This window comes from Capricornis sumatraensis, chromosome 4 (assembly GCF_032405125.1).
Source record: "Capricornis sumatraensis isolate serow.1 chromosome 4, serow.2, whole genome shotgun sequence".
NCBI lineage: Eukaryota > Metazoa > Chordata > Mammalia > Artiodactyla > Bovidae > Capricornis > Capricornis sumatraensis.
In genome coordinates, this window is record NC_091072.1 from 118,806,041 (window position 1) to 118,828,396 (window position 22,356).

A 22,356-nucleotide genomic window follows, 5' to 3' on the forward strand; every position below is an offset into this window, starting at 1 on the left:
GGGGCAGTGATTGGCCAAGGGTTTCACAGTCAATTGGTGGCAGGTGGCATCGTGAAGCCTGAGACAGGGTGGTCCGTGCCCAGAAGGACCTGGATGTCTGGACTGGGCTTGTTTTTCTAAAAGCATCGGCAGGGAGGGTGAGAATAGCCCAGGGCGGGGCCTGGTGCACAGGGTGTTTGTTTGACCTGAGCCACTCAGAGATGAGAGTTTCACTTTCCCTTTCAGTTCTCCAGGTATATCTGGGCTCAGAGGTTGTGTGTGGTTCCTGCAGAGTCAAAAAGCTGGTAGCTGCTTTGCATAGCTGAGAACAACTGGATCTTGTTTACATTCAGCCAGAGAAGACTTCTGGGTAAGCAGGCAGGGTGGGACTACCCTCCCATCTCCCCATTCTCAGGATGATGGTCTGATGATGGTCACTAATTGACAGAAGAAGGGAAAATGGAAGCTCAGAGAGGTGAGATCATGGCCAACATGGTGGGTTAAGCAGGAGCAGAGCTTGGTTGTGGAGGCAGGTGAGTCTGATGGCTTCCTCCCACCCCTTGGGCCCCTAAACAGTGCAGAGGGAGGGTGACACCTGCTCAGATGGGCTCAGCTCAGGATGTCAATTTCTGAGACATGAGCATTGATCCCAGAAGGAAGGTGAGTGTTGGGAAATTTGGAGGAAGCAGAGGGGGTGAAGGAGGGTAGGGGGGTCAGAAGCCTTCCTCCTTGTGGCCCGGCCACCTTGAGGCTTCCCCCAGGGGGCTGTGCTGAGGCCAATGGGGCATAGGATTTCTTTTGAGATAGAAGGAATCCAGGTTTCATCACCTACCATCTGACCCCTGCTTCCTAACTGCCTGCTCAGAGCCAGGCCCTGGGGGAAAACTGAGGCCTGGAGAAGCACAAGAGAGCCAACGGGGAGACGCAGGGCACTGTCTTCCTGTGCTCAATGGGCCTCAGCTCAGGATGTAGGTGATGGGTGGCCCTGTGTAGGGAAGATGGCCCAGCAGACAAAGTGAGAAGGGCTCACTGCACGATGCCCACGTTAAGATCCTGGCTTTGCCATCTTAAGATAAAAACCCAGAGAGTAGACAGGTCAGTGTAACAGGAGGGGCATGAGCTTAGATCTATTAGTTTTACAGGCAGAAACAATCTTGGAAATGTTTGGTTTATTAAAACCACAGTATTCCTCTCACATACCCATGTCAGAAGCACTGGTCTTGGCCTCCTCTCTGCCCACCGAGAGCTGTGTGACCCTGGGCAAGTCAGCTCCTCGGGAATCGTTTGCTCAGATCTCTTATTCAATTTTTAAAAAACTGATTTCAGTCTTTTCATGTGGATTTTAGGCTGTGTGTTGGGGATGCTCACCTTTGTGTACTGTAAGTACTGCACAAAGTCTGCTGCGCTCCCGTTGTATTTCTACCTGCTTTATGGTGTCCGTGGCAATGTTTAATTTTTAAGAGGTCATATAAATCAGACTTTTCTTTATGGCTCTGGGATTTGTGTCTTGATGAGAAAGGTTTCCTCAAATCAACATTATTTCTGAGATTTCTTTTCTGGTACCTTTGCAGTCTTTTTCTTTCTGGTTTACATTTAGCTCCCTCTTGGAGTCACTGATTGATTAGAATCTTTCCGTTTCTTCCTCTTCCTCCTCAACTCCTCCTTCCTCCTTCCTCCTTGGCATTTCCTTCTTCTTTGCCTTCTTCTCATTCGAAAGAACATATTTAATGGGTACATTTCACAGTCACACATGAACGCACCCTTTTATGTGCCTTCAAAAGAGCAATCATTGCAGTCAGGATATGACTCCTCCCTCTTCCCCTCGCAAAGTTTTAGACAGCAGTTAGGGAGCAGAGAGCAAGAGGCTGGAGAGAGCTGGGCTGCACACCCAGACCTGGCCCAGACACCCTGTGGGAGCAGAGACTTTGGAATGTCTGGCTCAAGGCTCAGGCCGGTATCAGATTTTAGATAAGACCCATATTTCCCCCCAGTTCTCTCTTGCTCTTTCTCCTCCTATAAAAATATCTTGTGTGGAGTAAGGAGAGATGAGGAAATACAGGTGTCTCCTGCTACCTGAAAGTACAGTGTCCCTGCAAAAGCTTCCCTAAACCGCGATGGCCTAGGGAATGGGCATGTAGGTCTCACTATACAGGGTGATCTTTTGGAAAGCAAGGATGCCCATATATGGAAACACTCAGAAATCTGCTAGTGCTGTCAGAAAGGGCCTTTCATCAAGACAGACAAGGAAAACAAATAGAATCACTGCCCCGCAGGTAAAACAAGAGCTGCGCTGCGTCTTTGAGAAGCTGGTTGTTTCACGTCCCTGTAACAGGTCCCACACCTTGTGTTTCAGCCAGGCTGTGCCCGGGAGAGTGGAGGGAGCCCCAGCAGCCCTGGAGCAGGAGGAGCAGCAGAGAAGAGACAGGGCCCCCGCCCGGTGCTGGGAGCTAAAGAAACTCCACACAAACAGACCCACAGGCAGAAAGTGCAAGATTCCAGGGGGCCCGAGAGAGGAACTGGGGGAGACAGCAGGGGGAGGAGGATTTGGAGCTGGGCCTCCAAGGTCAGGGAACATTTCACCTGGTGAGGCAGGTGGGGAAATGTCTCACCACCTGCAGAGGAAGGGGCAGCTTGAGCGAAGGCCTGGAAGCTGTAGGGAAATCAGAGTCCAGGGAGCTGGGAGTGCTCAAGGCCCCTGGATCATGCTCTGAGAAGGCAGGAAGGTGAGGAAGACAGGAGTAGGAGCATCAGGAGGGCCTGGGTGCCGGGCTAAGGACTTTGAACTTGATCTTGCCATAACCGCTCCTTTCCCTGCCTAAGGATGATGTCCTGAAGTCACATGGAGGGAGATGTTTGGTCGAATCTCTGTCTGAGGACTTCCCTGGTGGCTCAGATGGTAAAGCGTCTGTCTACAATGTGGGAGACCTGGGTTTGATCCTTGAGTCAGGAAGATCCCCTGGAGAAGGAAATGGCAATCCACTCCAGTACTATTGCCAGGAAAATCCCATGGATAGAGGAGCCTGGTAGGCTACAGTCCATGGGGTCACAAAGAGTCGGATATGACTGAGCGACTTCACTTTCACTTTCTGTCTGCCCTCGGGAAACGAAGGGCTGTGTCCAGACATGCAGTTGGGCAGGAACGGGCTTCTCAGCAGTCCTCCCTTTTCTCAGAAACAGCCTTTTGGGAAAGGGGCCAATCAGAGGCTAACAGAGGAGGATGTTCCAGATAGGAATCCAGCAGAGGGAGCACCATCAGCATTCACAGGCAGCTGAGGCCCCAGACGAGGGCCAGGACCAGGACAAGATTGGGAGGGAAAGACGGAAGCATGAGGGGCAGGGTCCACATGCCCTTACAAGTGTCTGGCATCATCCAGGATTGGCCCTTTCTGCCCGCACCCTCCTCCTCTCTCTGCCTTGGCTCCTGGTCCTTGTGTTTCAGTTTCAGTTGGCTGCCCTGGCTCCCAGGGTCCTGCAGCTTCGAGGCAGAGAAGGAGACAGAGGCCAGCCAGCTCTCCTCTCCTCCCTTCCCTTACAGCAGGAGCCCCCAGACCCCTCAGCTGTCTTCCCCTGTGTGTCCTTCAGCAGGACAGAGTCATGCAGGCATCCTTCACCATAGAGCAGCCCAGAAAACATCCCTGATGTCCAGGCCCTGAGACGCAAGGCAGAAGGGTCCAGGGTGAAGGCGAGTGGCATTGGAGGAGGTAGAATTTCAGGAGAGCAGGTGGGCGTGAGGAGCATTCAAGGCCAAAGGAACATTGTGTGTTGAGATCTAGGCTGAGAACAAAGCACAGCAGCTGGAAATGGACCAGTCAGGGAATAAGAGCAGGGTGGCTTGGACAGAGAAAGGAAGCTGCTTGGAGGTGGGCCTGCCTGTGTGAATTCTCTCCCATCCACACAGTCAGTGCCTTCAGCCTCCACCACCAGGCATACTCCCTAGTGAACAAGCTGATGGTTATTCTTCCTGAAGGGTAACCCTGGCTATTGCAGAGAGAAAGTATTAGAAAGAAAGATGCTAGGATGGGGGCTCAGGTAAGGGGATTCAGGGGAGGCGCTAAGGAAATAGGGCTGGTCTAGATTGGACACTGCAGAGTAGGGACCGGCAAGAATACTGGTTCGGGTTGCCATTTTCTTCCCCAGGGGTTCTTCCCAACCCAGGGACTGAACCCACGTCTCTTGAGTCTTGCGTCTCCTGTATTACCACTGACAGTGAAAGTCTCTCAGTCGTGTCCAGTTCTTTGTGACCCCATGGACTGTAGCCTGCCAAGCTCCTCAGTCCCTGGGATTGTCAGGCAAGGATACTGGAGTGGGTTGCCATTCCCTTCTCCAGAGGATCTTCGTGCTTTTTAACCTTTATGTCTCCCTTTCTGGCCACACTTTCTCTAAAGTCCTCTCATTTAAATATTATTATGAACTCATGGCCTTTCACAGACTCAACCTGGCCCAATGAAACATATTTATGGTAATCATTATCTTTTTATTTATTATCATCGTTATATGTGGGTGCCCCTTTAACTAGCAGAGATGCCGATCTGTGGACCTCACCTCCCCTGCAGGGGGTCTTCCTTCCTTTGAGTGGACAGAAGGAAGCTCATGGGTGCACATGTGGGTGGGCAAGATACTGCTGGACAATGTGTCTGTTTAAGGCCACAGTTCACACTGATTACTCTGGTTTAACCCTGTTATCATCCCTACTTTTCTAGAGAAGTTGGTTTCATCAACACAAAGACGTCTCCTACACTGACAGTTGTCACAGCAGGAGTCAGGCTTATTTCTTGTTGGCACTTAATTCAACCACCTTCAATCATCTTTTAGGTGGCGACACTAGAAACCACCCCATTTTGTGGGTTACTGACTGCTATAAAGTGACTGCTGCTGTCTTAGAGTTAAAACATTCCAAAGTCCTAAGTGCATACAGTTAAAATAGATCAATTTGTACAGCGGGTTCTGCTCATTCCTTCCCAAGGAGAAGCTATTTCTTTAGATAGTTAATCAATGTATTGAAATGATATTTCTACATTGGGAAGCAGAATAGTGTGAGAATGTGTGCTCAGGAGACAGGAACCTGAACTTGGATTCTGGCTCCAGCACTAGCTGTGTCCTTGGAGTAAATTGCTTCACCTCTCTGAGCTTCTGCTTCCTTTTTTACAGACAGGGTCATTATGAGAACTAAAAGTGAGTGAATGCCTACCAAGCACTTGGAATGTTGCCTGGTGCAAAGAGAGAAGTCATCCACCACAATAGCTAATACATATTCAATTCAGTTCAGTCACTCACTCATGTCCGACTCTTTGCGACCCCATGAATCACAGCACGCCAGGCCTCCCTGTCCATCACCATCTCCCGGAGTTCACTCAGACTCAAGTCCATCGAGTAGGTGATGCCATCCAGCCATCTCATCCTCTGTCGTCCCCTTTTCCTCCTCCCCCAAATCCGTCCCAGCATCAGAGTCTTTTCCAATGAGTCAACTCTTTGCATGAGGTGGCCAAAGTACTGGAGTTTCAGCTTTAGCATCATTCCTTCCAAAGAACACCCAGGGCTGATCTCCTTTAGCATGGACTGGTTGGATCTCCTTGTAGTCCAAGGGACTCTCAAGAGTCTTCTCTAACACCACAGTTCAAAAGCATCAATTCTTCAGTGCTCGGCTTTCTTCACAGTTCAACTCTCACATCCATACATGACCACTGGAAAAACCATGCTTCTGCTAAGTCACTTCAGTCGTGTCCGACTCTGTGCAATGCCATAGACGGCAGCCCACCAGGCTCCCCCGTCCCTGGGATTCTCCAGGCAAGAACGCTGGAGTGGGTTGCCATTTTCTTCTCCAATGCATGAAAGTGAAAAGTGAAAGTGCAGTCGCTCAGTCGTGTCTGACTCTTAGCGACCCCATGGACTGCAGCCTACCAGGCTCCTCCGTCCATGGGATTTTCCAGGCAAGAGTACTGGAGTATAGCCTTGACTAAATGGACCTTTGTTGGCAAAGTAATGTCTGTGCTTTTGAATATGCTATCTAGGTTGGTCATAACTTTTCTTACAAGGAATAAGCATCTTTTAATTTCATGGCTGCAGTCACCATCTGCCGTGATTTTGGAGCCCAAAAAGATAAAGTCTGACACTGTTTCCCCATCTATTTCCCACGAAGTGATGGACTGGATGCCATGATCTTCATTTTTTGAATGTTGAGCTTTAAGCCAACTTTTTCACTCTCATCTTTCACTTTCATCAAGAGGCTTTTGAGTTCCTCTTCACTTTCTGCCATAAGGGTGGTGTCATCTGTATATCTGAGGTTATTGATATTTCTCCTGGCAATCTTGATTCCACCTTGCGCTTCTGCCAGCCCAGCGTTTCTCATAATATACTCTGCATAGAAGTTAAATAAGCAGAGTGACAGTATACATCCTTGATGTACTCCTTTTCCTATTTAGAACCAGTCTGTTGTTCCACGTCCAGTTCTAACTGTTGCTTCCTGACCTGCATACAGGTTTCTCAAGAGGCAGGTCAGGTGGTCTGGTACTCCCATCTCTTTCAGAATTTTCCCCAGTTTCTTGTGACCTACACAAAGGCTTTCGCATAGTCAATAAAGCAGAAATAGATGTTTTTCTGGAACTCTCTTGCTTTTTCCATGATCCAGCAGATGTTGGCAATTTGATCTCTGGTTCCTCTGCCTTTTCTAAAACCAGCTTGAACATCAGGGAGTTCACACTTCACATATTGCTGAAGCCTGGCTTGGAGAATTTTGAGCATTACTTTACTAGCGTGTGAGATGAATGCAATTGTGCAGTAGTTTGAGCATTCTTTGGCATTGCCTTTCTTTGGGATTTGAATGAAAACTGACCTTTTCCAGTCCTGAGGCCACTGCTGAGTTTTCCAAATGTGCTGGCATATTGAGTACAGCACTTTCACAGCATCATCTTTCAGGATTTGAAATAGCCCATATTAGATATTGCATTTTTCTTTTTCATGATTTAAAAATTTTGTTATTCTTTATTTCTTACTGGGAAAAAATAATTATTTGTTTGTATACTTTTTCTTATACCTTTCCCCACTTTCTCCTAATATCATTTTTTATCACTAAGTTTATACCCTCTGTTAGAAAACTTTGTATTTGTAAGCTCTTTGTTTACTCCTTTATTTCTTAAGCCCTCAACTGAAGCCAGGATTTCTTGACTCCCTGTTTTGTAAAATGAAATATTAATCCTCATCCTCCCTTCCGTGCTTCACCTCCCAACTTGTAGCAGTGTGCCTTAATTTTTATACTGATTAACAAGTAGATTTATTTCTAATGTTTAAATAGTCTTTTAAAAGATAAAAATCAAAAAACAATGAATAGAAATGAAATACCAACTGTAAAATTTTGAATCACTTATTGTAGCTTTCTGAAAAGTCTGGTGAAGAGTGAAGGCTGCTGTGAATATGGGATGGGGTGTGGGGGTGTGGGCTTGTCCCCTGCTCTCCCCTCGGCCTCCCTCTCAGCTTGTTCCCTCTCTGGGGCTCTGTGCAGCGGACCGTTCTCTCCTGTGAACGTGCTCCCTGTTTCTCTCCCTCTACTGCACTCCTCTTCACTCAGCTATCACTTCTCCACCCAGTGAGTCTTCAAACATTTGTTGAAGACTCTGGTCTCCTGTTGCCCCCATGCTTGTTTTTATTAGCAGCAGAGGGGGGAGAGGGAGGCTATGGGTTCTTGAGCCCAGTGAGGAGTTTGGAATCCAGTCTACCAAGGGCAAGACTTCTGACCTTGGGCAAGTCAGGTAACAGCTGTGAGTCAGCTTCCTTATCTGTAAATACTGATACAATGTACATATCTCAAAGGTTAATGAAATGAAATACGAGTTATGGTTGGTAAAGTTTTATGGCAAATAATAATGCAGAGCAAAGACCACAAACACAAGTCACTCTTATCAATAGCTGTTATTGTACCTATAAGTATCTTTACTATCATTTAATTCAGGTCTCAGCAGAGGTAGTTAATAAGTGTTCTTAAAAATGTGGCTAAATATAACCAACACTTGCTCTCTTCCTTCACCTCCCAAGGCAACACAATCACAAGAAGAACCAAACTAGTCTCTATATAAATATCTAGGGTTTTTTTTTATCCAAAATTTAATCTTTTATTTAATATTATATATTCTGATTCAATAATAATCTTATGTGTTTACCATGGGTAAAATTTTAAATTAATTTAAAGTATAACTGAATTTATAGTAACATTAGGATTCAGCACTAATCAAAGAATGGATATCACAGATTGAGCTAAACATAGATAGAATTGAAATATATCCCAAAATATCTGGATTTTTTTTTGTTTGTTTAATAAGTCCACTGAGAATGAGTACGTTTGAAAGGATGGGTACTCTCATATATTATGAGGATGAATGTAAATTGCTATAATTTGTTTGCATAAAAGTTTGGCACTAGGTATGAAAAGTTTTTAGGTGGTCATGCCTTCTAATCTAGTAATTATACTTCTAGAAATAGCTTAAGGAATCAGGCTCAAATACAGGTGAAGTTTTTTACAAGGAGAATGCTCTTTGCACTATTATTTACATAAGAGTTAGAAATAGCCTAAAAGTCCACCAGTCAGGGAGGACAGCAGAGGAGGTAGGGCAACATCAGGGTCCTCAGCCACCCAGAGAGGAATACAGGATTTGGGGCAGGGCCAGAGGGACTCCAGGCTCTTGTGGGATAAAGGGCCTTGTAGAAGCATGGAGGGTGCAGACTGTGGGAGCTGTATCATCAGGAACTTTATCAAGGCAGACACTCAAGCACAGGAGCAAGACATCATTTTAATTAAGAAGACTTATTTTCCAATAAGCATACATCCACAATTATACATTTTTTTACATTAAAGGGAGTAGAGCATAGTCATCACAAACCTGGGATTTGGATCAGAAACACTTGGGTTCAAGTCCAGCTCTGGTAGCAGCATGCAAACTTGGGCTGACCCAAGTTTAGGTGAGTTTCAGGAGCCTGCACGTCATAGACAATGGACCGATATTAGTTATTACCAATTTGTAAGCACAAGTGTTCCCAACCTCACATAATTTCTAGAATGTTCCCTCCCCATCTGTTTTTCTGCCTCTGGTTTTATTGCTTTGATAACTTCACGATTGGCTGTCTCCTGTCTGATTATCCTCTCCTTGTGCCCCAACAGGAGAGCAGGACTTTGAGTTGGCTTGGAGGGAGCTGATAGGAGAATGAGTAACTTTTCTGAACTAGCAGCCAGCAGAGCACAGGAGTCAGAGAAACATGCCAGGTTAAGTCCCCAGTGGCATTTGTGGTCATTGCAGGGGAACCTGCCAGAGACCTCGCCCCTCACTGCTCCCTGAGCCACTGCTCACTATTGATGGAGCCCACAGTCTGATTTCTCTTCCCCAGGGGTGAAGCCTCACCTCCTTCCAGCCCGACCCAGACAAGGAGCTGAAGGAAGATCTCTGAGAACAAGCTGCTGCCACCATGAGCTCAGAAGACCATAGGGGAAGCTCAGGTAATCAGCTGCCTCATCTCTGACTGGTTTCTACTTGTGATCCAGAACTGAGGGTGGTGTTGAGAGATTGTTGCTGAGCCGTTAAAGACACCAGGATTCTTGGCCTCTGGAGGAGAGGAATTCAATCGGGGGCCAGTGACAAGGCTTGATGGCTCAGAGCTTTAGTGTAATAAAGATTTATTAAAGTATATAGAGATAGAGAAAGCTTCTGACATAGACATCAGAAGGGGGCAGAGAGAGTACCCCCCTGCTGTCTTTAGCAAGAAGCTATATACATACTCAGTTCAGTTCAGTCGCTCAGTCATGTCCAACTTTTGGTGACCCCATGAATCGCAGCACGCCAGGCCTCCCTGTCGGTCACCAACTCCCAGAGTTCACTCAAACTCACATCCATCGAGTCAGTGATGCCATCCAGCCATCTCATCCTCTGTCGTCCCCTTCTCCTCCTGCCCCCAATCCCTCCCAGGATCAGAGTCTTTTCCAATGAGTCAACTCTTCACATGAGGTGGCCAAAGTACTAGAGTTTCAGCTTTAGCATCATTCCTTCCAAAGAAATCCCAGGGCTGATCTCCTTCAGAATGGACTGGTTGGATCTCCTTGCAGTCCAAGGGACTCTCAAGAGTCTTCTCCAAAACCACAGTTCAAAAGCATCAATTCTTTGGTGTTCAGCCTTCTTCACAGTCCAACTCTCACCTCCATACATGACCACAGGAAAAACCATAGCCTTGACTAGATGGACCTTAGTCGGCAAAGTAATGTCTCTGCTTTTGAAGATGCTATCTAGGTTGGTCATAACTTTTCTTCCAAGGAGTAAGTGTCATTTAATTTCATGGCTGCAGTCACCATCTGCAGTGATTTTGGAGCCCAAAAAAATAAAGTCTGACAATGTTTCCACTGTTCCCCATCTATTTCCCATGAAGTGATGGGACTGGATGCCATGATCTTCATTTTCTGAATTAGGAGAGTTTAAATTTAGAAATTGAGAACAATCATGATCAGGTGTTTCATTTTCCTTCTCAGGAAGAAAAGTGGGCTCATTTAAGTTTCCACAGACTTTAAGATTAGTTATTGGTCCTTCTAACAACAATGACTGATATTTAAGAAGCTGACTGTCTACCATCCAAATATTAATCTTAGAGTTTAAGATTCCACTCACATCATGAGAAGTCAGTACAGTAAGATTTCACCCATTAATAATTTTAAGAGCTTCACATCCCAATCAATCTGTTTTCGGTGTTGACCATCTGGTGATGTCCATGTGTAGAGTCTTCTCTTGTGTTGTTGGAAGAGGGTGTTTGCTATGACCAGTGCGTTCTCTTTGTAAAACTCTATTAGCCTTTGCCCTGCTTCATTCAGTATTCCAAGGCCAAATTTGCCTATTATTCCAGGTGTTTTTTGATTTCCTACTTTTGCATTCCAGTCCCCTATAATGAAAAGGACATCTTTTCTGGGTGTTAGTTCTAAAAGATCTTGTAGGTCTTCATAGAACCGTTCAACTTCAGCTTCTTCAGCATTACCGGTTGGGGCATAGATTGGATTACTGTGATATTGAATGGTCTGCCTTGGAAATGAACAGAGATCATTCTGTCGTTTTTGAGATTGCATCCAAGTACTGCATTTCGGACTCTTTTGTTGACTATGATGGCTACTCCATTTCTTCTAAGGGATTCCTGCCTGCAGTAGTAGATATAATGGTCATCTGAGTTAAATTTACCCATTCCAGTCCATTTTAGTTCACTGATTCCTAGAATGTCGACGTTCACTCTTGCCATCTCCTGACTGGTTCCAAATAGGAAAAGGAGTACATCAAGGCTATATATTATCACCCTGCTTATTTAACTTCTATGCAGAGTACATCATGAGAAATGCTGGGCTGGCAGAAGCACAAGCTGGAATCAAGATTGCCAGGAGAAATATCAATAATCTCAGATATGCAGATGACACCACCCTTATGGCAGAAAGTGAAGAGGAACTCAAAAGCCTCTTGATGAAAGTTAAAGTGGAGAGTGAAAAAGTTGGCTTAAAGCTCAACATTCAGAAAACGAAGATCATGGCATCTGGTCCCATCATTTCATGGGAAATAGATGGGGAAACAGGGGAAACAGTATCAGACTTTATCTTTTTGGGCTCCAAAATCACTGCAGATGGTGACTGCAGCCATGAAATTAAAAGATGCCTATTCCTTGGAAGAAAAGTTATGACCAACCTAGATAGCATCTTCAAAAGCAGAGACTATACTTTGCCAACAAAGGTCCGTCTGGTCAAGGCTATGGTTTTTCCTGTGGTCATGTATGGATGTGAAGAAAGCTGAGCGCCGAAGAATTGATGCTTTTGAACTGTGGTGTTGGAGAAGACTCTTGAGAGTCCCTTGGACTGCAAGGAGATCCAACCAGTCCATTCTGAAGGAGATCAGCCCTGGGATTTCTTTGGAAGGAATGATGCTAAAGCTGAAACTCTAGTACTTTGGCCACCTCATGCAAAGAGCTGACTCATTGGAAAAGACTCTGATGCTGGGAGGGACTGGGGGCAGGAGGAGAAGGGGACGACAGAGGATGAGATGGCTGGATGGCATCACTGACTCGATGGACATGAGTCTGAGTGAACTCTGGGAGTTGGTGATGGACAGGGAGGCCTGGCGTGCTGCGATTCATGGGGTCGCAAAGAGTCGCACACGACTGATTGACTGAACTGAACTGAACTGAACTCACGTCCTAATAAAGCAATTTCAGAAATTACTCTTAGATAGTGTGGCCACCCACGAGCCACTACATCTAACTCTGCTCAGGTATCCTATAGGCTGCTGGTGAGGCCCTTGGGATTGTGTCAAAACTCCCAAGGCCATACCTTTTCTTTTAGTGACAAAGAAATTAAATTCTGACCCTGTGGGCAAACTCATAGCAGGAGCTTGCAGGACAGCAATCTGAAGAGCCTTAAAAGCCTTAGATTATATGGAGACCAAACCAGTTTGTTGGTTTGGTCTAGTTGAGTGTCAGTTATAAGTTTATATAAAGGCTACGCAAGTTCCCCATAGCCTGGAATCCAAGTGCGGCAGTAGCCTGTGATTCCTAGAAGTCCTTTCAATTGTCTTAAAGTCATAGGTAGGGGATGATTTTAAAATATTTGGCTCATTCAGAAATTTCAGACAGCAGAGTATAAGGATTAGGTACCACAGGGTGTAAAGGAACTGCAGCCTCATCTATTATTCGTAAATCCTGAACTAGCCTCCACTTATCATTTGACTTCTTTACACCAAAAATAGGAGTGCTGCATGGACGATTGCAGGGAATTAATAGCCCCTGGTCCTTTAAATTCTCACTAATGGGTTTTAACCCTTCCTTAACCCTGGGCTTTAGTGGATACTGTTTTTGATGTGGAAATAAGTGTCGGTCTTTGAGCTTGATAACTACAGGAATAGTTTGTGCTTGACCCACAGTTTTGTGTTTTTTCCATCAGCCCACACTCTAGGATTTACATTTTGTTCAGTTAATGGGATAGAAAGGGAGGACTCCATATTCATGAAAATAGAGACATGGGCCTTGCTCAGTAGATCCCTCCCCAAAAGCGGTGAGGGAGAATCTGGCATGATCAGAAACTCATGTGAAAATAGCACAGAGTCCCAGTTACAGCTTAGAAGATGACAGAAATAACAAAGTTTGGCTAATCCAGACAGCTCCATTATGGAAGTGGATCGGGGAGAAAGTGGGCCAGGGGCTTCAGTAAGCACAGAATAAGCTGCCCTGGTGTCCAAAAGGAAATCAACAGATTGGGCCCCCACAGTTATTAATACCTGGGGTTCCTCAGGTATAATTAGGATGGGAGCTTGTGTGGAGATCCCCGGGCACCTTCAGTCCTGATTGTCTTGAGAGTGTGATCGCTGGGACCTACACCTCTGAAGGCAGTCTCTCCTCCAGTGTGGTCCCTTGCAGACCAGACATGGAGCCTGGGGTGGCTTAGATGCCTGAGGGCAATCCCGATTGAGGTGCCCCTCCTTTCCACAGTAATAGCAAGCCATCCCTTTTCACCTAGGTCCCTCCTGGTATTTTTCTCAAGCTGTTAAAAAACAGTTCTGACAGACATGACAAGGGCTTCCACGTATTCCTTGGTCTTTCTCTGCTTTTCCTTTTCCTCATATTCCTGCCATAATAGACTGTCTGAGCCAGTTGCAACAGATTATCTAAAGACTGACTTGATCCATACATCTGTTTTAGTAGCTTAGGGTGGATATCTGGAGCCAACTCAGTGAGAAATCTATCCTTCAAGATCACTCTTCTTTCTTCACTTTCAGGATCAATCTCAGTGAATCTGCAAAGGGCTTCCTCAGTCTATCGAGGAATTTACCAGGAGCTTCCTTCTCTTCCTGTTCTGTTTGCCAGTTCGGCATAGTTTAAAGTCTTAGCACTCACTCACCTGAGTCCTTCAAGAACGCATCTCACAAAATGACTCTGATCCCATCTTCCTTTAGCCATGTTATAATCCCAGTCTGGTTCTGTATTTGGGACCACCTGATTCCCAGAGCAGAGGGCAGCTCTCTCATCCTCCCTCTTCCCTACTGATTCATTACCAAACCATTCATCTCCATAGGCAACAGCTTTCCCCAAAACTCGAGTTTTTGAGTCAGGAGTTAGCATCTGTCCCAGAATATACATTCCATCTTTCCAGGTAAAGTCTTAAAGCAGAGCAGGGAGCTGAAAGCTTCATACCCAAATTGATACCCTTAGGACATAAATCTGGCATGTCTCACAGAGAGAAAAAGGGCAACACATATGCTACTTCTACCCATTTCTCTTTTCTACAGAACCTGTTAATTGTAAAACAGTAGTATAATTAAGAAACCCTCCAACCAGTCGCCGTTCGCCATCCTCCAATGAATACCATAGCCATGCAGTATCTCATAGGAAGATCAGGCGTGTCTTCTTTAAGCTCTGGGGATCAAATCTATCCCAGTTTTTCAAAGGAGTGAGGCTGGAATTGTTAGCTCCCGTCTGTAAGAGAGAAATAAGTGACCAGCACCATCTTTCTACTGGAGGCATCCCTTCCTGCTCTAGATGGGGATGGAGACCGGTCTTCCACCTAGGCTTCTTTCCTGGCCAGAGTCAACCTTTCTGTTACTGATGCAGGCATGCCACTACCGTCCCTCCCCATCCTACCACGGAGGCGGGGTGGAGATGCACTGGGCATAGACCTGATGGCATCCCAGACTAATACCCAGTTCTTCGCCATTAAAGCCTTTGCTTGCCTCTGATGCCAACCGAGGTGCGATCAGAGTAACCTTCTGGAATGCCTCCCAACCTAAGACCAGTAGGGGAAACTCATCTCCTGAGTGCCTGTGCACAACCCTGAGTATATTCCTGAACACTAAACCGGTAAATCATAAAGGGCTGAACACAAAATCAAGATGTTCCTTCCAAGCATCACCACACCAACATAAGTGATAGCAGAGAGATGGTGAAGGGCTGGCCAGAGAGGAAAAAGTGACTTTGTCCTCTAGTTATTGGGGCCAATCCTTCCAGTTCATTCCCACAGTTTCCACAGAAAGAATATCTAAGGAGTTGGGACAAAAGCCACCGGAGAGCCTCCTCTGATCCGCTAAAAGCTAGCGTTACCAAAGGAAGAAGCCTGCTATACTTCCCATCTGCTGCTGCTGCTGCTGCTAAGTCGCTTCAGTCGTGTCCGACTCTGTGCGACCCCATAGACGGCACCCCACCAGGCTCCCCCGTCCCTGGGATTCTCCAGGCAAGAACACTGGAATGGGTTGCCATTTCCTTCTCCAATGCATGAAAGTGAAAAGTGAGAGTGAAGCCACTCAGTTTGCCCGATTCTTCGCAATCCCATGGACTGCAGCCTACCAGGCTCCTCCATCCATGGGATTTTCCAGGCAAGAGTACTGGAGTGGGGTGCCATTGCCTTCTCCAACTTCCTATCTGAGTAACCTTTAACTGAGAGATGCTCTTGGAGCTAGAGCTCCATCTAGCTTCTAAACTTTGGACTCCTAGCAAGGCTACGCTTCCTAACTACCAATCCAAGTTTGCAAACTAAGTAACAGTAACAGCATAGATTACGAGTCACTTAAAAGTCTATGATCCTACAGATTAGGTTAGTAGTTCTAATTCCCAAGAAGTTATGAAATGGTCAAAGAGACTGGAAAGTTTGACGGAGAAAGATGAATTCGGTCCACACACTTTGTCCATCTCTGGCCGTTCCCCTGGAGGAGACATTGGGTGCCTCTTGACATTAGCAGGTCAGTATAATCCCCCAGTGGGGTTTCTGCCATAAACTGTGTGAGGTCACCTTGGAACCACAAATTAAGACACAGCTCTTGCTTCACACGTGTGTATCTCTTTCAGTCAATCACACACACAAGTACACCATAGAGTTATTAAAGTACAGCAGAAAATGTGTTTGCTAGGAGAAGAAAGAACTAGAGCTCCAAGCATCCTTACCTTGTCCTGAAGAATCCCAGATGAGCTCCCAAGATGAAAAGTTGCTGACCGTGAAAGACGCTGGGATTCTTGGCCTCCGGAGGAGAGTAATTCAATCCGGAGCCAGTGACAAGGCTTGATCGCTCAGAGCTTTTGTGTAGTAAAGTTTTATTAAAGTATAAAAGAGATAGAGAAAGCTTCTGACATAGACACCAGAAGAAGGCAGAAAGAATACCCCCCTGGTAGTCTTTAGCAGGGAACTTTATACATACATCCTCCTGCCACTTAAGAGAGAGATAAAAATGTCTGACACTTGCAGCCTATTTCCTCCATTTGGGGGCTTCTAGCCTTCCTGCCTGTTACCCTCTCAGTGTCTCCAGCCTGAGTTAACCTACAGAGGAATCAAAAAACCAAGAAGGGGATAGATAAGCATCCTCGAGTCCCATAGAGTCCAAGGGGTCTGTTCCCTCAGCCTCCTTCCCGTCTGTCTCCTCAGAGAGCCACAGCCAAGGTACTCACTTCCTCCCCCTCCAGCCCCCTAAGCCCAGCTAATGACTCGTAAGTGAGGCCAGGACAGCCCACAGGGAGGGGGGACAGCAGATGGAGTCCCAGAGGCCAGGCAGAATGTGGAGAGGAGGTCCCCCAGCATCTCTGGGCCTTCTCCTGCCCTGTCCCTTTTCCGATCCTCCTCCTGCTCCGGGGGCATCACCACAGAGGCTGCTTCCTCTGGCTCTCCCCCTGCCACCAGCCTAGTCTCTTTTCAAGGGTCAGTAGACTCCGAACTGAACCCCAATCTGAGCTTTGCCACCTCCCACCTGTGTGACATGGATTGCCTTACCTGAACTCACCTGTAAAATGAAAAGAATATTGCCTTTCGTTGTTATAAGGATCAAATACAATGTGTGTCCATGGCCTGGGCCATTCTGACAAAGGTTTGTATAGTCAAAGTTATGGTTTTTCCGGTAGCCATGTATGGATGTGAGGATTGGACCATAAAGCAGCCCCAAAGACTTGATGCTTTCAAACTGTGGTGTTGGAGAAGACTCTAGAGAGTCCCTTTGACATCAAGGAAATCGAACCAGTCAATCCTAATGGAAATCAGTCCTGAATATTCATTGGAAGGACTAATGCTGAAGCTGAAGCTTCAATACTTTGTCCTCTGATGCAAAAGCTGACTCATTTAAAAAGACCCTGTTGCTGAGAAAGTTTGAAGGCAGAAGGAGAAGGGGGAGACAGAGGATAAGATGGTTTGATGGCATCACTGATTCCATGGATATGAATTTGAGCAAACTTCAGGAGATTGTGGAGGACAGAGGAGCCTGGCATGCTGCAGTACCTAGGGTTGCAAAGAGTCGGACAGGACCTATCGACTGAACAACGACGGGCGTGGCCTGGGCCACATACTAGGCCCTGCCTAGAGCAATGCTGTCCCTTCTACTTGAAATATGTTAGTTCCAGGTGGAAACCTCTCCCCCTCCTCCAGGGTCCTCCTTCCTCCGTGCTGTGTTCAGGCATCTGTTCAGTGCTCCCATATATAAACACCTGTTTACCAGGTGTGACTGCCTCAGGCAGTACTCAGTACTGGCTCTATTGATCTCAAACACCCCTGCAGAGACCCAGGTGCTCAGTTATTCCTCCCACTCCCTCCCACCCCAATCAATCAATACACAGTTAGTGCTGTGGGTTCCTTCCATGTGTGCCCTGGATTCCTTTCACTCTTAGTGAAGCAGAATAAATAAGAAAAATTAACCGCTCTTTATGCTACAGGAAAGAGAGGAAGGAAGATTTCTGGTATCTCTTCTTCAAATAAGGATACCAATCTTATTGGATTAGGGCCCCCCACTTGTTATCTCATTTCACTATAATTATCTCCTTAAAGGCCCTATCTTCTACTAGTCATGGGGGTGGGGAGTTTGAGCTTCAACTTATGAACTGGGTAGGAGGTGGACACAGTCCACCCATAACCCCAGGTGAATCCATCAACAGGAACCCCAGATGACTGCTACTCAGGAAGATTAACCAGTTTATACTTAATACCATTTAGATTCTGTCATTATTTCCTCTAATCTTATTTTTTTTCCATCTAGACAGTGAAAACTTTTTTGAGGATATCATTCAGTATTTGCAGGACACAATGAGCAGAGAACAGCTGGAACTCCTGCTCACTGAAGAGGAAGCCTGGGAGAGTTTTGTGGCTGAGGCTGATTTGTCCAGGTAACATGCACAGGTGCATCAGAAATGTCACCTGTATCCCCCTGCACCAGGGTAGCTTCCTCCTGGCAGGTACACCTCCTCCAGGCAGGACTATGGTTGGTGTCAAGGATGTTCCTTCTCACGATTCCATGAGGAAGTTTTCCTCCATGTCATTTTCTGGTAGTGAACAGTCTCAGGTTGAGAAGAGATGAAACGTGCAAAGAAGGGGGCAGGTTACATGGCCTTGGACAAGTTATCGATCTACTCTTGGACTTGGTTTCTTCATCTGTTCAGTTTTATTGTGAGGACACTGAGATCATGCATGCAAAGTGCTTCCATAATGACTGACACAGAGTAGGTGTGCTGTGCAATGCTTAGTTGCTTCAGTTGTGTCCAACTCTTTGCAACCCCACGGGCTATAGCCCACCAGGCTCCTTTGTCCATGGACTTCTCCAGGCAAGAATACTGGAGTGGATTGCCATGCCCTCCTCCAGGGGATCTTCCCAGCCCAGGGATCTAACCCAGGTTTCCTGCATTGCAAACAGATTCTTTATTGTCTGAGCTACCAGGGAAGCCCAAGAATACTGGAGTGGGTAACCTATCCCTTCTCCAGGAGATCTTCCTGACCTGGAAATCAAACTGGGGCCTCCTGCATTGCAGACAGATCCTTTACCAGCTGAGCTACCAGGGAAGCCCACAGAGTAGGTGCTCAACATTAACTTTTAAAATAAGCTTTTTGGGAAGAGACAGGGGCCAACGTCCTTTTTCCTGGTGATGAAAACCAGATGAGACCCTATTTAGGATAAGTCGGAAAATCCTGACACCATCACTTTCTGTTCCTGGGGATTCTGACTAGAGTGCTTTCATCCCCTATGTTAGGGACTGTACCAACCCTGCAGGATCCAACTTGCTCGTATGGCAGAGAAGCTGGAGAGGAACTGGATGGAGCTGGTGGGGTCCTGGCTCTAGCCCTGCCCAGCTCTGGGGCTCTGGGTTTATGTCTTGGAGCCCCAGATCTGTCCTGTGTCCAATGGGAATAGCAATTCAATCTGATGGATTGTGGTGATGGCTTCAGAGTGAACTGCAGGGTCAGAGGTGGGGAACCAAATGGAATCATCTCACCCAAAGGCCCAGGGAGGCCTGGACCAGGGTCAGACCCAGGGGTAACGGTGGAGCAGAGGGTCCAGGCTGGAGGACTAGTAGGCAGGCTTGGGCAGCAGGGCCAGGACTAGAGTGAGGAGAGTGGGCCCCGAGGACACAGAACTGAAGGGGCTGAGACCCTAGCAGAGGTCCCCTGAGTTGGGGCAGGGGGACATTTCTTCCCTCCCTGACAGGATCCCCTCATGCTGGGCTAGAGGGCCCTGGGTGACCATGTCTGCACACCCTGCCTGGGACCTGGGTTCTTATTCCATCTGGGACCCTCTTCTAATCCACATGGAGCCGTTCTGACAGTGGAAGGATGCGTGGCTCAGGGAGCCCTCCAGGGTCACAGTGAGTGGCTGCGATTGTGTGTCATTTGAGGGATTCTGAGGAGCCTCGCGCATCCTCCACCAGAGGAAATGCTTCCTCCACCAGCTGTGCAAGGGCTGGTCTCTTCAGGCTCAGCCATTCAGACGGGCATTTCCTCGAGTCTCTCGAATCTTTTGAGGTTCCATAAAGTTGCACACAGCCTTGGAGGGCAGGCAGTTGAAGTTGTCACAGATAAAGTGTGAGTTAGACTGATGACCCCTGAGAAGTCAGGGTGCTGGGTGCTAGGTCAGGAGTCAGGGAGGTGGGCTGGAGAGTCCAAGGGAAACAGGCTCACAGCACATCTCCTGGTTCTCTGTCACTTGGGCCCAGTGACCTGCCACTGGGAAGGCCAAGGATATCAGGCTTGGGGGAGAGCAGATGCCAGCCAAAATGACCTTTAAGGGTCCTTATAGCTCTGAGTAATGTGTTTCAAAAAAATTCTATGTACACGGAGTTAGCCAATCTGTAAATTGCAAGGGCACAGTCCCCAGGACTGTCCTTACATTTGACACCAATGGCAAGTTTGGGGGTTCCCAAAGCCACTTGAAGGTCTGAAAATTCCCTAGAGGGATGCACAGAACTCACTGAAAGCTTCATGATCCCAGTTACAGTTTATTACAGGGAAGGATGAAGGTTCCCATCAGCCACAGGGCAGAGTCTGGGCAGGTTTCACACACAAAGCTTCCATTTTCATCAGGATGCATTACTGTCCTGGATTCCGTGTGTGGCAGGACACACGGAACACTGCCCACCAGGGACCCACACCCTATTTAACAACAAGTTATCCTGACCTGTTTTCTCCAGCCCCAGCCTAGAGGTCAGACTAATGCCTTAGAGTCCAGCTCTTCCAGAGGTCAGAACTGATACCATGTGAGCCAAGGCCCCATTACGTCACTTTGTCAGACTGCCCAGTGTCTGAAGTCCCAGGCGGAGGAGGACACTCCTATCAGCCAGAATAGTCTAGGGGCTTAAGGACCACGTTCCAGTAGCCAAGGGCAAAGAGCAGGTTGACCTCACTAGCCACTGAGGCCCTTGAATGAAGGTTTTCTCCTCTAATCCCACTTCTCTTTGTTTCTCTGTGGCCTTCCCACTCTAGAAACTCTTTGGAAGTGTTGGTGTTGACCTGCCTGTGAGGAATCTTTATCAAACACCTCTCTGAAGTTAAGCATATTCTAAGATGACCTTTGCTGATTTTTCCCATGACTGAATAAAGTATATGGAGCGTCTACAATGTCCAGACATGTTTAATGTTGAAAAACATTTTACATTTGTAAAATTCTTTCCTTGTGATTTGTAATACTCCATTGTGTACATGTACCAAAGCTTTCTTATCCATTCATCTGCTGATGGATAAAGTATCTGTGGTCTACGCAGGATAGCTCTTGTCAAGCCCATTTTATGGACTCGCTTGATGTTCACTGTTACAGGGAAGAGGCAGACGCACTACACAAATATCTGCTGGAGCTGAAAACAGACTTGGCAGAGGAGGACCAAGATGGGCCACAACAAGACCAGCTGGACAGGAGGAGGTTTTTGGAGGAATTTCCTCGGGTGAAACGGGAGCTGGAGGAGAGCATAGCAAAGCTCCGTGAGCTGGCAGACAAGATCGACAAGGTGCACAGAAACTGCACCATCTCCAACGTGGTGGCCAACTCTGCCGGCGCTGTGTCTGGCGTCCTGACCGTCCTTGGCCTGGCTCTGGCACCCATGACAGCAGGCATCAGTCTGGGACTCTCGGCCACTGGGTTAGGGCTGGGAGCGGCGGCTGCTGTGACCAGTGTGTCCACCAGCATTGTGGAACAGGTAAGCAGGTCATCAGCAGAAACTGAAGCCAGTCGCCTTGTGCCAATAGATATCAATAAAGAGGAGGCGTTTGCAGAGGTTTTATGTAAGAGGACAACCCAGATCGTTTCCTCTACAAATAACTTCATCCAAGCCTTGAAAGGCATTGGGAAAAATGTTCGTGCCATCAAGCTGGCCAAAGTCAACCCTCGCTTAGCATCCCACGCTAAGCGCTTCATGACTGCAGGGCAAGTCTCCGCCCGAACTGGCAAGCAGGTGCAGAGAGCATTTGGAGGCACGGCTCTGGCAATGACCAAAAGCGCCCGGATCGTGGGTGCAGCCACGGCAGGTGTTGCCCTCCTGGTGGATGTGGCCTTCCTGGTGAAAGAGGCAAAGCACTTGCATGAAGGGGCAAAGACAGAGTCAGCGGAAAGGATGAGGCAGCTGGCCGCGGAGCTGGAGAAGAAATTGGAAGAGCTCATCTGGACCTATGTGAATCTGTAGGAGGGCTGGACTTGGCCCCTACCAGGACAGTGCGGGGCCAAGAGAAGAAGGCACCTTGTTAGAGGGGAAGCAAGACAAAGAGGAGAAACTGGGCTGGTCTCCTGACTTGTTTTAGTCTATTGTCTGGACTATGCCATTTTCCCAAAGGAAGAGAAATCCTTAAACCCTCTTGTATTCAAAACATGTCATTTTCTTCCCTAAATTCTCCCTCTTGGCTCAAGATGAGTCACAAAGCTTCAAGTACCACTGTTCAAAAAGTATTTTTTAAAAAATACAGAATAAGTGTCACCAATTTGTTCATGTCTCTAGATTTGTTTCCTCTGCATTTATCTTTAAAAACCTTAATAGGAAACCAACACCTTTTTATTTGCCCAACAATCACATGATCAGGGAGCCTAGTTCATGACACCAGCCCTGACCTCTTGCTGTCTCTCCAACTGTCCTTTGTTGGCATGTAGAGGGGAGAGGCTGTGACACCACGTCACGTATGAC

The 22,356-nt window shown here is 47.0% G+C and overlaps 1 protein-coding gene across 1 annotated transcript; it reads left to right on the forward strand.

Moving 5' to 3' along the window:
- Positions 1-229: 229 nt before the first annotated feature.
- LOC138079020 (apolipoprotein L2-like) lies at positions 230-22,056 on the forward strand. Its single transcript, XM_068971831.1, has 4 exons — positions 230-349; positions 9,349-9,457; positions 17,964-18,090; positions 21,006-22,056. Exons 2-4 carry the CDS (start codon positions 9,427-9,429, stop codon positions 21,862-21,864), a joined length of 1,017 nt encoding a protein of 338 aa, XP_068827932.1. The 5' UTR covers positions 230-349; positions 9,349-9,426; the 3' UTR covers positions 21,865-22,056.
- Positions 22,057-22,356: the final 300 nt, after the last annotated feature.

Bases quoted from the DNA above. Each gene is read 5' to 3' on its own strand.
- LOC138079020 (XM_068971831.1), top strand. From the start codon at position 9,427: ATGAGCTCAGAAGACCATAGGGGAAGCTCAG. The intron at 9,458-17,963 runs GTAATCAGCTGC...TTTTCCATCTAG, and splicing joins AGACCATAGGGGAAGCTCAG to ACAGTGAAAACTTTTTTGAG. The intron at 18,091-21,005 runs GTAACATGCACA...TCACTGTTACAG, and splicing joins GCTGAGGCTGATTTGTCCAG to GGAAGAGGCAGACGCACTAC.